Source organism: Phyllostomus hastatus, unplaced genomic scaffold, assembly GCF_019186645.2.
Source record: "Phyllostomus hastatus isolate PE091 unplaced genomic scaffold, TTU_PhHast_1.1 phas_scaffold_317, whole genome shotgun sequence".
NCBI classification, from domain to species: Eukaryota; Metazoa; Chordata; class Mammalia; order Chiroptera; family Phyllostomidae; genus Phyllostomus; species Phyllostomus hastatus.
Window position 1 is genome coordinate 21,479,747 of NW_025334023.1, and position 15,750 is coordinate 21,495,496.

At 35.9% G+C, this 15,750-nt stretch overlaps 1 protein-coding gene across 2 annotated transcripts in view; it reads left to right on the top strand.

Moving 5' to 3' along the window:
• The window catches only part of TRPC6 (transient receptor potential cation channel subfamily C member 6), a 118,432-nt gene extending 103,032 nt beyond the window's left edge, over nt 1-15,400 (top strand). For both annotated transcript variants that reach the window (XM_045818057.1, XM_045818058.1), the window contains exons 8-13: nt 202-397; nt 1,129-1,332; nt 3,028-3,102; nt 10,489-10,572; nt 12,952-13,027; nt 13,571-15,400. In XM_045818057.1, the coding sequence (XP_045674013.1) occupies nt 202-397; nt 1,129-1,332; nt 3,028-3,102; nt 10,489-10,572; nt 12,952-13,027; nt 13,571-13,722 (787 nt within the window). In that variant the 3' untranslated portion in view covers nt 13,723-15,400. The remainder of the gene's footprint in view (nt 1-201; nt 398-1,128; nt 1,333-3,027; nt 3,103-10,488; nt 10,573-12,951; nt 13,028-13,570) is intronic.
• Nucleotides 15,401-15,750: the final 350 nt, after the last annotated feature.

A 15,750-nucleotide genomic window follows, 5' to 3' on the forward strand; every position in this document is an offset into this window, starting at 1 on the left:
GCTCATTCTTGCAACAACCCTGGAATTAAAAGTACCTATTTTGTAGGGAAAAAAACCCTGAGGTGCAGGGTTTTTTAGAGAATTTTCTCATGAATACCTAGTAATTTGCAAAAATATTAAATTAACTCACTTTTACTATGGTACCACCATCATTTATTTAGGCACTTCATTATTTCTTTTCTCTCTTTCTTTTTCCCCCAGAGTTGAGGAGAGTTTTAAGACACTGTTCTGGGCTATATTTGGACTTTCTGAAGTGAAATCAGTGGTCATCAACTGTAATCATAAATTTATTGAAAACATTGGTTATGTTCTTTATGGAGTCTATAATGTTACAATGGTCATTGTTTTGCTAAACATGTTAATTGCAATGATCAACAGTTCATTCCAGGAAATTGAGGTATAATCTCTATACTTTTGTGTACTCTGTGCCTACATGTTTTAACTTTTCTAGGGATCAGCTCAGTAGTGGGGATGAAAATGCAGACTGCTTTCCCTCCTTTGTCCCTTCCCAGTTTTATATAATTGTTTGACAGTAGCTTAGAGAATTTTAACTCTTGCTTCCAAATGTAATGTTGATGGGTGTGGTGGGAGAGTAAGGCATGAGGAGGAGAAATACTAATTTTTTATTGGTAAAAAAATTAGAAATATTATATCAGTTTTAATTCATTTTATCCAAAAATATTTGTTATGAATATGGCTGTTTTCCAAATATTTTTGAGTGATTTTCAACATTGACCTTTTCTCAAATTTAGAGTGATTATAAATGTTTATTCCAGAAACCTTGGCCTTTGTTCTAAATTAATCAAATAAGTGATTTGTTGCAGAATAAAGGAATGAATAATTTGCATATAATTTGTTTTCAGAATGCAGGAAAATACGTCTGTATCTTTCAGTGTGTTTATCAACACAGGGAAGTTTTGAGATCTGTAGTTCTGTAAGCCTGATAAAATTTTAGACAGATTTAGGAAAGAGTGTATGAGTAGAACCAACATTCTGAAAAATCTTGGAGCAGTCTTAGGCATTTGAGAGTGTTTGCATCATTACTTTCATTCAGGCACACAGTGTTGGTAGATTCCAGTAATTTCGTTTATGCATTTACTTGTTGAACTGTCATGCATATTTGTATAGGGTGATGCTGATGTGGAATGGAAATTTGCAAGGGCCAAACTTTGGTTTTCATACTTCGAGGAGGGAAGAACTCTTCCTGTTCCCTTCAACCTGGTGCCGAGTCCAAAGTCCCTGTTCTATCTCATACTGAAGCTTAAAAAATGGACTTCTGAGCTGTTCCAGGGTCATAAAAAAGATTTCCAGGAGGATGCAGAGATGAACAAGGTAATTTGACTTGATACTTTTTAATTATATTTTTAAATGATGTGGCTGTTATAACTACTGTACTACCCCCCTTTAAAAAGAAGCAGCTCATTATGACATGTCCGTTTATTCCTTATGTAGTCAGCTCAGCACGGGCCTTTGGCTTATGTCTGTTTAACAGGAGCACATTGGACATGTCCTACTTACAAGAATATAAGAAAAAATTATGAAGTGCAGCTAGTATAATACACTACTTGGAGCAGATACTGAAAAGGAGAGCTATTCTGGGACTTATTTTTTGCTGTTGTGGCTACATGTCTTTCACCTCACCTTCAATTTATACACCTTGGCAAAGCATCAGTAGCTGGTTATGACGGGGGAATTTGACTCTTAGGTAACTTTCTATATTGAAAAATTCAGAAATCAACTGCTTACCTGCATTATGGGAATTTAGGTCTGGCAGTATGTAGTTCAACAAAAAAGTATCTAGGTACTAATTGGAAACAATAATCTGATGAGGCAGTGCAATCTCAAAAAACCATAAAAGAGGCATTTTGCTTAGATGAAGACCATACGATGATCACAGTATGTTCAGAGATATTTAGAGCACACATGAAATGCTGTATATAACTGTGTATGTGGGGTGCTTCTATGTAAAAAAAACCCTGCTGGATGCTGAACTGCACACCAAGGAGGAGTAGATGCATCCAGAGAAGTACTCTGATGGGAACAGGTACAGATAGGATGTCTGTCATATGATGGGGAATTGGAGTGGCTGTTTCACCTGAAGAAGGAGGATTGAAGGGGAACATGAATATCTTTATCATTCCCACTCTTGATTAAGAAGTACAATTGTTCTTATTCCTTCAGAGACAGGAAGAGAGGCAGTGGGTGAATGTTGCAAATAGTTCAATTTTAGTTCTACATAAAAACCAACTTGTAACAAAGTCTGCCAGCAGGGTGATGAGCTGTCTTATGAAGTAATAAGCTCCCCATTATTGAAAATAATCAATATGCTGGATGACCAACATTGAACATTGAAATATATATATAGATCTTCCTACACTGGGTGGGCAATTAAGCGAAATGATTGTAAAAGTTCCTTGTAATTAATTATAAGATTCTATCATTGAATAAAGAGTAAAATACCCTGGCATTCTAATTTCTGCTCCATTTGTCCCTTACTACTTGGGGTTCTCAAGTGAGTGATAAACTCTCTGAGCTCTAGTTTTGTCAGCTGCATTAAGGGAATAAAAATTAGATTTACATCTTGAAGATAAAACCAAATAAATATGAAAAGTGCTTTGTGAATTCCAAAGCCCTCTTTAAATATCATTATTATTATGAGTATTTTGTGTTGAAATTTTGAGAAAAATATGCCATTTACAGCATTATTCTAGATATATAATAGAGAACTCAGTGGGCTGAGTAGCAAAGATTTCCCTTACTTTACTTAATAAAATTAAGTGTATAGTTTACTTAATAAAACTAAGTTGTGATTGGAACTCCAGTCTGAGAGAATTAAATGTCCAAAGGAAATGTCTAAGCACCTTCCAAAGGTAAGACCCCAGTAAGAGTACTTTCTCTTACTGAGATTTGCTGGAGAGTTAGACCTGATGGCTTTTAAAATATGGAATAAAGAAAAAGTAAAATTGGTTTTGTAATTGCAACTGTACAATCTGCAATTTTACTAATTTTACTATTTATCTTGGAAAGAGAAATGAAGAAAAGAAATTTGGAATTTTGGGAAGTCAGGAAGACCTTTCAAAATTATCACTTGACAGAAAACAGGTAAGATCACCTTTGAAAATATGACATCACATGCGTGATCAGGCTTGTCTTATCAGAGAAAAGAATGAATGTTCAGAAACAATTTCAAGATACAGAAATCAGACACATCAAAGATTATAACAACACTCAAAGAATATATTACTGAGAGGTGGAAATAAATGTATATTCAAATAATCAGCAAAAGGAATTATGTGTATATTTAAGACATTAAATACATATTTTTGAAAAATTATGAGTGATAGAATATAGAAATAATATGTTAAAAGGAAAAATTAAAATACTAGGGGAACTTGTCAGAGATTGATGGAGATATGACTCAACTATTGGCAGCTCAAGTGGAGAGTATGCACATCTAGCAGAGCCTCCTCATTTGTCAGTAATCAAGAAGCTGCCAGGGCACCATGAGAATTCAATGGCTGTTGTAGTTGGCATAGTTCATAATGAGCAGTGTTCCTTGGAAATGTATCACTGCCTAATTTGGAGTGGCAGGATCCCTAATGATGAGGACATTTGCTTCCTTCTTGTAGCATGCATGTAGAGGCACAGGGAATGCTTTTTGATAAAGGGAAATTATATATTAGTTAACTATGAGAAGGCCAATGTATCAGGTAGGACTTGCATTCAGTTGCACATAAAAAAAACAAATTGTGGGGTTTTACAAGACAGTTGTTTTTCCCCTTTCCATTTACCTGCCTAGAGTTAGGCACTCCAGAACTGTGGCCTGGGGTGGGTCTCTGTGATTTCCTTGGAATTTTTTTGTGATAGTAGATGTACAATGACAGACAACTTCATCTCCAGCCATCATACCTACTATTTATAGACATGAAGAAGAATAAGGGCAAAAAAAAAAGTGGGACATGTCATCTGAATCTGTCATCACTCTGAGAACTGCCCTTCAGCTATTGCCATTGTTGTATCTCATTAGCCAGAACTATACTATAAAGTCACTTCATGGGACTCAAATTCAGAGGAGGGATGCTTTTTTGTTTTGTTTTTAAGCTGTCTTACCTCCTTCAATGCAATAAGAATTCTCATAAACATTGATATATTGATGGTAAGAACATTGAACTAAGTTCTCAGAAGACTGGGATCTCATCTCATCTCTTCCCTTTGAGCAATTTGTTTAACTTATTTGAACTTCAATTTCCTCATCTATAAAATAGGGATGAGAAAGTTATACAACCCATCACACAGGACAGTTGGGGGGACTAAATTGGTGCTTTGTAAATTATAAACACTGTACAAATATAAGTACTTGTGATAGAGAAGTGGCTCTTTTTGTTATTTGGGTATAAATAACTCAATAAAATTTAGCAAAAATAGGTCAGTGTAAGTTGGATTTTATAATTTTCTAATAAGAAACTACTTGTGCTGAAATTGTGATGAATGCATGACACCAAAAATTATTAGACAAATATGAGAAAAATTGTAGGAGAACTGAGTGCCTTTTTTTAAATGATAGAAACTGTGGTACCTCTCAAATAATATTATTTTCTTTGTAGTTTCTCTAAAAATGAACAAAATTAAAATTTGTTTTAATCATCTGAGAAAATACATTTTATACCTCTTAAACAAAGCTTGGATCACCTTATACTTTCCAATAGCACATACTATAATCCTAAATTAAAACAATCTCTTTAAGGCAATACCAAGCATGTGGTTTCCCTGGTTGTAGATCAACAAAATGTTGATTCCAATATCAGTTTAATCATGTGGAGATCCATCTGTGTAACTGTTTATTGTGGCACTGTTAGAGATGTGCCATTCACACCTTCTTTCAGAAGAGAGCCTGCTCCAGGTGTGGTCAGCTGAGAGCCTCCAGCTGCAGCACCTTTAGGATCCCCCTCAGCTTTCCTGCAGTGGCCATGCTCTTCAGGCCCTGGATATTTCTAGTCATCACAGGACCCCTTGGGGCAGTCTTTGAACTGGAGCTCCCCATTGGGCTGTCTGTCTTCCTCCAACAATCTTGTTATCTTTCCCTCTTTCACAGGGAACGTGAGCATCATAGTCTGGAAGCTTTTTCTGCCCTTCTCCTGCTCCCACTCCCCATTATCTTTCATGGGCAAAATTCTAAATACATTTTATACTTCTAACTTTGTCTTGGAGTTTGATTCCTGGAGATCAACTCAACACAAGCATCTACTTTATTTTCCCTTGCCATGCAAGGTGAGATGAAAAAAAGTTGAGACACATAGCTTGCTTTGTTGGTGATATACCAACTATACATATTTCTGAGAAAATGTTTTTAAAGCAGTCATTTGCATTTGGAAAATTTTTGCCTGTTGTTACTGAGAGGGCCCTGACATGCCCTAAGAAAAACTCTGATGGTTCATTCTTCCTTACCCAATTCACATGACTTTTGCTCATTCTTTTTCATTAAGTCAATGTCTAAAACAACACAGTTCAGTTTCTCTTTCACTCTGTTCTTTTAACTCTTTGAAGGTTAATGTGGTTGGGCTGCACAAACTCTTCCTTCACATCTGATTCAGGTATACCATAGAAACCAGCAGGATGAGCCATGCAGAAATACTTTCAAAGCAAAGCAAGCAGATCTGTTTGTTATTTTTGATCATAACCTCCTGAAGTCACTGACTTTGATTGTTGCTAGCACTAGCTCTTCAGATACACAGTTGGAAAGGACAGCATCCATTAAAAGTTGATTTCTGCTGTACTGTATCACATGCGTAAATCTGAAAATGCCAAGTAACTTCTTGAATAACTGCTATGTTCCAGTTCCAGAACAGATCCCTCTCAAGTTGTCAGTGTGAGAGCAGTTGTTTGCCCCTTACACAGTAAGCCAGCCTGGAGCACACACGTTAGTTTAGCATTTTTAGTTGGTTCTACACTGGATTGGGTGAGATGTAGTAATTTTAAAAAATCAGGTACATATCCAGGAACTATATTCTTTAGTTTTGAATCAAATTGGAGGCTATCTTTTAAGTCTTCTGATGGAATGATCTCATAAAGTAGTGGTTTCAATTTGTCACTATCACCAGGATCACTTCTCTGGGTGACTTTGTATGAATTCCCAGTCCTCGTCAGGCCTATTGAATTACAGCCTTTGGCAATGAAGCCTGGAAAGGGGTATTTTAATAAGATCTTGGGAGAGCTGATGCTCATCTGGGTGTGGGAATCACTGAATATTTCATTCCCTGAATAACTTAACCATGAGTTTGGACATATCAGTAAAAAGCAATATTTGCAAAGTATCTCTAGAATAAATAAACTAGATTAAAACAAACCATGAAATAGACCTAAGGCCACATAGTAGATATTTATAACTTTTGCATAATAATAGCAGCTACTGGCCCTTGTAGAATACCTGCTGTACGCCAAGTTACATATTCTCCAAACCTTGTCACTTTAATCCTCACATTAGCTGTAGGAGATTGGTAATGCCATTTTCCCTCTTTTATACATGAGGAATGTGAGGATTAATAGAGGTGAAATGACTTGCCCAAAGTTGCTTTTCAGACAAGTGACAAAACCCAAATTCCAATTTCCACTTAGTTGATTCCCAAGCAGGAGGTTTACGAGCCCTGCATCACATGGCTTCATTTCATGTCTGCATTTCCTTCTGCCTCAATATGCTGCTACACCTTTTCAGTTCATGGTTTCACTCCCGGCCTCAGGGTCTTTCATACTGTGGAGAATGGGAGACTCTCAGAACCGTTGTTCAGAACAACATAATAAATTCCTAAGGCTGAAGAAGCTTACTTATTCCTCTGAATGAATAACAAACAAGTTAGTATTCCTCATTCTAATTTCTACAATGAAGCTACAAAGAGATGAGAAATGTTAATAAAGTAATTATTAGAGAATGAAACAGAAAAAACCTAAAGAATGAAGGAATTGGGGTAGAAAGTATATTAAAAATGAGGATAGGCAATGGATCATTCAGAATTGGAGTGTATATTCATGCATTAATCAGGAACAAAGCATATACCTAATCCTTCCTGCTTCTCCTCAACCAGCTTCCCCTTCCCACTTCCACTGCATTCTATTAATACTTGTTGATACAATCTATAACTACCCATCCCCTAAGGTTTAAATATTATTCATATTGCAAGTGGAATTCCCTTGACTTTCCAGTTGATTTTAGTAGTGTATGTAGAAACAACTATATATTAGAATTTTCTGCCACCAAGTGGTAATAATGCTTCTTTGCACCATTGGGTAAGTTTCTCCTTACATGCTATTTTTGCATTAATCAATTTCAGCATGTATTTATTGCATACCTATTATATATTTGAAAATGACTAGAAATTTTTCTTAAAAAATGTATTTGCCTCTAAATTTGTATCTCTGATTTAGAGCAGAACTGGTCACGCAAAAAGTGTTCCAAATAACTTTACAACTGTTTAGTTATATACCATTTAACTATACCAGTAGTTCTCAGCCAGAGGTTGTTCTGCCCTCCCCCACCCCCACCAGCATCCCCAGGGTGCATTTGTAATAGCAGGAGACAGTTTTGGTTGTCATAACCAGAGAGAATGGCTGTTATTGGTGTCCAGTGAGTAGAGGGCATGGTGGTGTTAATATTCTATAATACACAGAAAACTCCCCACAATAAAGAATTATCTAGCCTGATTGAGAAAACTTCAACTCAGTCCATTGAGTATACAAGCAGGAGAGCTGCGTGTTGGGCTGAAACTGTATGAACTGTAGCTATAGTCATTAGCACTTTAAGAGCTACACTGTGGAAAACCTACAATCATACACCTTCTCAAATGAACAAAATATCATTTCCTGATTTCTTAGCACTGTTACTTCTTCTGTGTCACCCAGTATGGTCCTTTTAAGGCATCTGCCTGATGCCCTAAAACCAATTCACCATGTTTCAGATGGATCTTTATCATGTAGCTGAGAGGCAACCAACTGGTTCATGAACCTAGATTGCACATGTCTTGTGTAGCAAGGCATCCAGAAGTCAAGTGAGGTCCATTAGTGACCCAAGAGCACTTTTCCCAGCACTTAGTTCATCAGCCAACAATTCTGAGCAGTTGCTACATGCTGGGTAGTACTGGCACTAGGGACATTGGGATGAACTAAATGAAGTGCATCCTTCCACACAGCCCAGAGAATGTAGACAATAAACATGTAACTAAGGTAGTGAATATAATAATTGTCAGTTGTGAAGTATGTTATAAAGGAAACAAAAGGCCTAGCTTGCTCAAGAGCTATTTTTTCATGGAGTGGGCAGGAATAACTTCATTGAGAAGCTTATGTTTTAAGCAAAAATCCAGAAGGATGAGATGGAGTTAGTCATTTAGGCAAAAGCCAGGAAAAGAGGGTTTCAGGAATTGGAAATGGCAAACACAAAGACCTTAAATTAGGAAAGATCCCTGTGTGACATTGCTATAATACTGTTTCAAAAAAGAAAGAATTATCTCTACAGGCATGGTGTGTCATGGAGCTGCTTTAACTGGGGAAAATTGGGTTAATATATAGTTATTTCTATGTACACTACTAAAATAGACTGGAAAGTCAAGGGAATTCCCCTTACAATATGAATAATATTTAAACCTTAGGGAATGGGTAGTTATACTTATTGGGTATCAAGTACCACACATTTGCCTTCAGAAAACCTCTAGGAAGCAAACATTTTCGCTTTCTATTTTTATGAACACCTTTGGATGTACCAGTAGCCTCTAATAAAATAATGAGACATCATACTAACGATTTGCTGCCATGAGCTTGTGGATTCATGAATGGGTAGTACAGGGTGTGCAAAGATTCCATTTGTCTGGATCTTCTCCCTCTGATTATGAACCTGTTCTCTCCGTCCTTGCTTTATCATAACAGATGGGGAGGAAAGTGAGCTTGAACCTGGCCATGACATTTAATGATGTCCTTAAGGTATAAATTACAATTTGAAAGAGAAATAATTATAGCATTATAAAACTAAATGAATAATTATAGCATTTTAAAATAAATTATACTATTAAAATATGTTTAAGTGTGCAGTAATTTCACAAGTTCATACATTAGAAGAAGTTGAAGGATTATAGAGGTCAACTAGACCACTCTCTTCATTTTTAGAAGAGATAATAGCCAGTTTTAACATTTAGCCTAGTGTTCTTCAGCTAACCTGTGGCAGAACCAGATTTGAGTCTTCAGGCTTCTGTCAAGTGCTCTTAAAAATCTAAGCGCCCCTCTTTGGTAAATTTGGTCAATTGTATAATTTCATCTTAATGTTGTTTGAAGTTAATATAAAATAAATTAGTGTACATTTTGCTGGTATTCTTAGGGAGGGTGAAAGAAAAAGGGAAATTAGCTATGTGCAAAAGGATGTTCTCTGAACAATATCACCAAAATTATATACTTTTATGGATTTTGTCAGCCTTACCATATTTTCCTATTATTGTAAATCAGCTAGACCATAATTGTTTATATCCTGCATTAGTACTCATAACCTATATGTTTATATCCTAATTAGTACTCATAATGTGGTACTCATAGCACCACACCTTACTTATAGAAGACCCTCAATGCATACTAATTCAATGCATGAATGTGTATGTAAGTGTTTTAATTCAGCATGTAGGCATTTAAAGATCAAAATATTGAAGTCAAGGATTTTAATTGAGTCTCACTGAGCTGTACTTATAGCAACTTAGATGTCATCAGGAAATATCTTTGAATTTTAAGAAATAGTCTTAAAGTTTCTCATCCCTTGTAAACAGTTGTGTACCCAAACATATAAATTTGGAGCTGCTCTGTTTCACTCAGGTTGTCCTTTTATCCTTTAGAAAATGACTTGAAGTCTTTTGCAGTTATCGTCTTAGCATGTTAAATGATATGTTAAAACATGTATTGCGGATTGCTTCAATTTTTTGTTAAATATTTGCTTGTTCAAGCAAATATATTACTTCAAAAGTGCTTCTCAAATTGGATACTATACAGATGCTTAAAGTCAAATGGATTAATTAGTGTTCTCTTGGAATCTGAATTCTGTCTCACAGCAGTCTCATCCTGGTGTATCTTACATTGATGTTGTAGTTAATCATACTGGCCTGTTGATCCATCATCAATGGATTTCTGAGGTCATCACACTATTTTCCCAACTTGCTTGTGTCTTCCTCTATCACGGATTTGTCTGTGGGAAGGTTAAAGTGTGACTGTCTTGATGATATGATTGATGCCACAAAGTCTAAAAGCCTCCTCGGCAACCTCTAATAGCCCCTTAGAGACTGAATGCACCTAAAGTGCCTATGATTTGCCTCAGACGACAGAATATTAAGCAAGTGAAATTAAAATGGCTATATATAGATTATTTATACATAATATAAAGGATTACTTATTTCATTTATATAACTAATAAATCTCATCACATTTCTTAAAAAATTAGATAAAAATCAGTTTCTAATTATTTTCAAATTACAGCTTGGGCATAGTAAACAGTCAAGTATAAGAAGCTCAGAAGATTTCCAGTTAAATAGTTTCAATAATCCTCCAAGACAATATCAGGTAAAGATTTCTTTTCTTTTTTTTTTAACAAAGAGAGGGGATGGAAGGGAGAAAGGGAAAGAACCATCTATGTGAGAGAGAAACATTGATTGGTCACTTTCCATATACACCTCGACTGGAGACCAAATCTGCAACCCAGACAGGTGGTCTGACTGGAATTGAAGCAGAGACCTTTCCATTTGCAGGATGATACCCAACCAAATGAATCACACCAGCTAGGACTAATAATGAATATTTGAAGAAATGAGGCTAGTTACTTGTAATATATAGAGTCTCAAACTATGCAATTCTTTACATGAAAATAAACATTTTTAATATCAAAATGCATTAATTTAACACATTTTTATTAATTACCATGTTCCAGGCACTTTCTATTTTTTAATCCTCACCTGAGGACATGTTTATTAATTTTAGAGGGGAAGGGAGGAAGAGAGAGAGGGAGAAAAATAGTGATCAGTTGCTTCATGTATAAGCCCTGACCTGGGACTGAAATCACAACCTAGGCATGTGTCCTAGTGGAGAATTGAACCACGTAACCTTTTGGTTTACAGGATGACACTCTAACAAACTGAGCCACCCCAGCCTGGGCTAGGCACTTTGTAAGTACTGTAGATACATAGGTAAACAAAATAGATGAAGTCTTGGCATCATGGAACTTAGAGTCTCTATGTTTGTTGTAAAAAGTCTATCCTTACTAAAAACATAAAGATGAGAGTAAAATTTACCTCAAATCCTACCACTGAGGAATAAAGGCTACTTCTGTTGATGAATATCCTGCCAGGTTATTATATATATGTATAGAATTTTACATATATTAATATTTATTAGTATATAAATGTATGAGGTCTGTCCAGAAGAAGTTCAGCCATTGTTAATATAATGAGGATGGTTTGCATGACATCTATGTAAACTGGTAGCCAAGGAGACTGGACTGGAATGCTCATGCATGAACATGACAGCTTCACAGTACTAGTCAGTGGGGGCAGTATATCTTGTTGAGTGAGCATGTGTACTGTGTGGTCATCGCATTCAAAATGATTGAGCAAGTAGAGCAACGGATCTGCATCAAATTTTATATTGAGCTTGAACATTTGTCCATAGAAACTATTCAGGTGATTCAGAAGTCCCCAGCTATGGGCAACTGGTGATTGGCAGCTTCATCACAACAACATACCCACTCATGTATCACATCTTGTGCAGAGTTTTTGGCAAACATCAAATCCCCCAGGTGACTCAGCTTCCCTACAGCCCAGATTTGGTGCCCTGAGACTTTTGGCTTTTCCCAAAACTAAAATCACTTTTGAAAGGGAAGAGATTTCAGATCATTGATGAGATTCAGGAAAATATGATGGGTCAGCTGATCTTTATTGGGTAAAGAGTAAAGTGAGGTCCCAAGGCACCTCCTTTGAAGGGGACTGAGGCATCATTGTCCTATGCACAATGTTTCTTGTATCTTGTATCTTCTTCAGTAAATGTCTCTTTCATATTACATGACTGGATACCTTCTGGACAGACCTCATATATATAAAATATATAAATGAATTAATAATACATAATGAGCAATAATTTTTCATAAAAATATTAAATGTTTTCAAAAACATTAATATTAATATTAAAGGATATATAGTATTCCTTTGCATAAATGTTATAATTTATTAAAATAATACCTTGATGGGCATTTAAGGTTTATTTTTCTACTATTGTGTAGTCCTATTATGAACACCTTTGTCCATGAACCTAATTACATCCTTGGAATAGTTCTTGCAATTGGAATTTTACTGTCCACCATTTCTTTTGGGCTTAGGTAGTAAGATTTGTTTAAGCTATATCTTCATTCAGGACCTCCTGCACATGTGCTGAGCCTCCTACTTTTCATGAAAAGTATGTAGTAAACACACATCCTTATGGAAGAAGCTGTGGTGCAGGAGGAACTGTGTTACATTGTAACTGACCATTATAAATTACTAGCAAGCATAAAATCAAAGCTGGTTACATTTCTTGATATGGGAAGAAAAAATATAAATGAGTTTTTGCTTGTTTGCCTAATTTTCCATTTCTAGCTACAGTACCACAGACCTTTAACCTTTCCAACAGAAATGCTGTGTCTTGCCCTAATGCTTTTCAAATAAAATACAAGCAATGAATCAAGGATTAGATTTTTGTTCTGAACTTGCTGCTTTCTGAAGAATTAATTTTGAGTCATTAGTGCAAGTAATGTGAAAATTGCTTTTAAAATTTGTAGATAGTATGCATTCTCTGAGTAGATCATCTTAATCTTTGATAGCCAGCACTTCGAAAGTGCTTACTAAAAAGAGAATGACTCAAATGCGTTCCAAATGACATTTGTCATGAACTGAGGAGGACTTTTTCTCTCTATAGAAAATAATGAAGAGGCTTATTAAAAGATATGTCCTAAAAGCCCAGATGGATAAGGAAAGTGACGAAGTGAATGAAGGTGAGTTGAACCTGGGAACAAGTCAGCTCTGAGCGTGAACCAGATGTGGGCCTGCTGCTGAGCTGAGGGGGAGCTGGAGAGAAGGGCCTGCTGGGAACTGTGAGCTTCAAGGGGAAGAGCAGACAGGTTCTCACCAATCCTCAGTACCATTAAGTTTTCAGGAAATAGGCTATTTCTCCACAGCTGGGGGCAGATGCCAGTAGTTAAAGTAACTGTTGTTTTTATGGGGGGCTTGGAGGGAGGAGAAAGTGGTTGGGAAAGGTGAAGGGCTGTTCTTCCCAACCCCCAAAATATTTGCCACCTGCATTTTCATTTAACTTACTTTCAGAGGACTGTTGTTATATTTTTTTCTATAACCTTTTTTATTAACCAACAGACTTAGTTGACAAAACAGAAATGTGCTCATTAGGAAGTTATTTCCTTCAGAAGAATTCAAAATACAGATGTGTGTGGAGTTAAGACTGATTTCACTCTACCCCAGAATCTCTTAGTTTCTCTGTATTACGTATCTATAGTTAACTTCTTATAACTTGTTTTTCAAAGGGGAACTGAAGGAAATTAAACAGGACATCTCAAGTCTCCGCTATGAACTCTTGGAAGAAAAAACTCAGAATTCAGAAGATCTAGCAGAACTTATTAGAAAACTTGGGGAGAAATTATCAATGGAGCCAAACCAAGAGGAAAGCAACAGATAATACAAAGACTCTCTTAAAGTCATATTTATTTGTCCACTTGAAACCATATTATTTTCTGATTTATTTTTTTAAGTGCCAATGTAACCACCTTTTAAACAAGAAAATGTGCTAGTATAACTTGGGTCATACTAGCTTCTGGAACCCTAACATTTAATATTTTTCATGGACCAACTTCATTGTTGAGGTTAAAGTTTTCAGATTATGATAAAAATTATGCCCAGTTTGGTGCTTGTTTTATAGATTGCTTTCTTGGATATAACTATTATGAGGTGTGATTGCAATGTAGTATCTGCCTGGGAATCAGCTCAGCTGGCAAGGGACACACACACCATTCTGTGATGGTGATTTCAGGTACCTTCTTGCCTGTTCTGTGGATCCCCTGAAATCTAAAAAAAGAAAAAAATCTATGGTCATTTAGAGAATGCTATTTAATCATCTATCTTGCTTAGCCCCTGCAGAATATAACAGATAATGTCTGTACAAATGGGGTTAAATCTTTCCTAAACTTTTTGATTCATCTCTTTGAAAATATTCTACCTACCAGTGAAAAAGTGCTTTCTCCACTGAACCCTAAAACATGCTTCTGAGTGTATATGTGTGTATGTGAAATGCTCACCCCATTTTATCTGCAGCCAGTATAAACCCTCAGAAGCTCTTTATGTTATAATTTTTACTGTGACTGAAAAATTATTGACCAAGTAAGAACCCTTATGGAGAAGAATCAAAGCCACAAAGAATTGTGGTCATTTGGTCCAACTATAACACAGTTTTGTGCCATTTCCCAGGGGCTTTACAGCTGAATTCCCACATTTGGCATCAACTATAAAGAAAAAAAAGTACTGAAGGAGCTTGCAAATACTTATCTCTTATTATAAGTATGTTCTACTCTCCTCTCAAAATATAGAAAACAGAAATTTGCATTCGTGTTAATTCACCAAGAGATTATTACCGACTAACCTCTTGATGTGAGTCAGTAGCTAAAACAAGTAAAAGAGAAATGAAGGTTCATCTGTTCAACCCAAAGACCACTGATATGTAGTTGATGTTGAGCATTAACTGAAAGTGAAGCTTTAAATTCAATAAAGAAGGTTTCCAAGTACAAAAAATGTAACTTCATTTTAAAGATAAAATGATCACAGAAAATCTGTTTAGTACTAAATTTGACTGAATTTAAGTCAAAGAAAGGACTTTTATGTAACTAGCAGAAAATATAGCTGAAATTTTGTATTCAGTGATTTTGTATTTGTGGATATTATTTATTAAGTTATTTAATGATACATGAAAAGGTCTGTTTTCAAATGTTTTGTGACAATATTTGAATCAGAAGTTGCAAAAATCAACCTCATACCAAACACATTATCACCAAATTAAAATAATCGAACATCCACAAAGCTTGTGCATCAAGCTGTGTGCAAGATTGGCCTCCATGCCAAGGAGTCATTGGATTTTCCTCAGGGTGCAGTTGGACTGACACCTCTTCCAATTTCTTTTTAATTGAAAGATGAAAAGAGAAAACAAGCATATTTTTAAGAAAGATTTTTAGAGAGCTTAATTAAAAGCACATTGTCAAAGAATGGTCATGAACACCACCTTCCTAAGTCTCAAGACCACTGACTTTAAATCCTGTATTCCTGTCACAGTCAGCTTAACCTCTCGAAATAAAGTGATTAGTAAGCTGAAATGTATTGATCCAAACTACTGTCTTTCTGTCATATTTTTCCTCTCAGATGTGGTGCTTTCTGGAGGCTCGGCCACCATAAAAAGGACTCAACAGATCCCTAGCAGGGAGACCATTCAGCTGTTCCCTATGGGCCAAACCCTGCTCACTCCTCATGGCAGACCCACCTCCCTGTTTCTGTACATCAATGCCTAGTCTTGCTCTCTGCTGTTCTCATTACTCTGAAACTGAGAAATGACACACATTCAATATGATTTTACTAGGCATATAAAATGAATTACCAGACTGCATTGTCTGCTTAAAACTTTACCAGGTATTTAAAGGAATAGAAAATGAGTTTTTGACCCCAA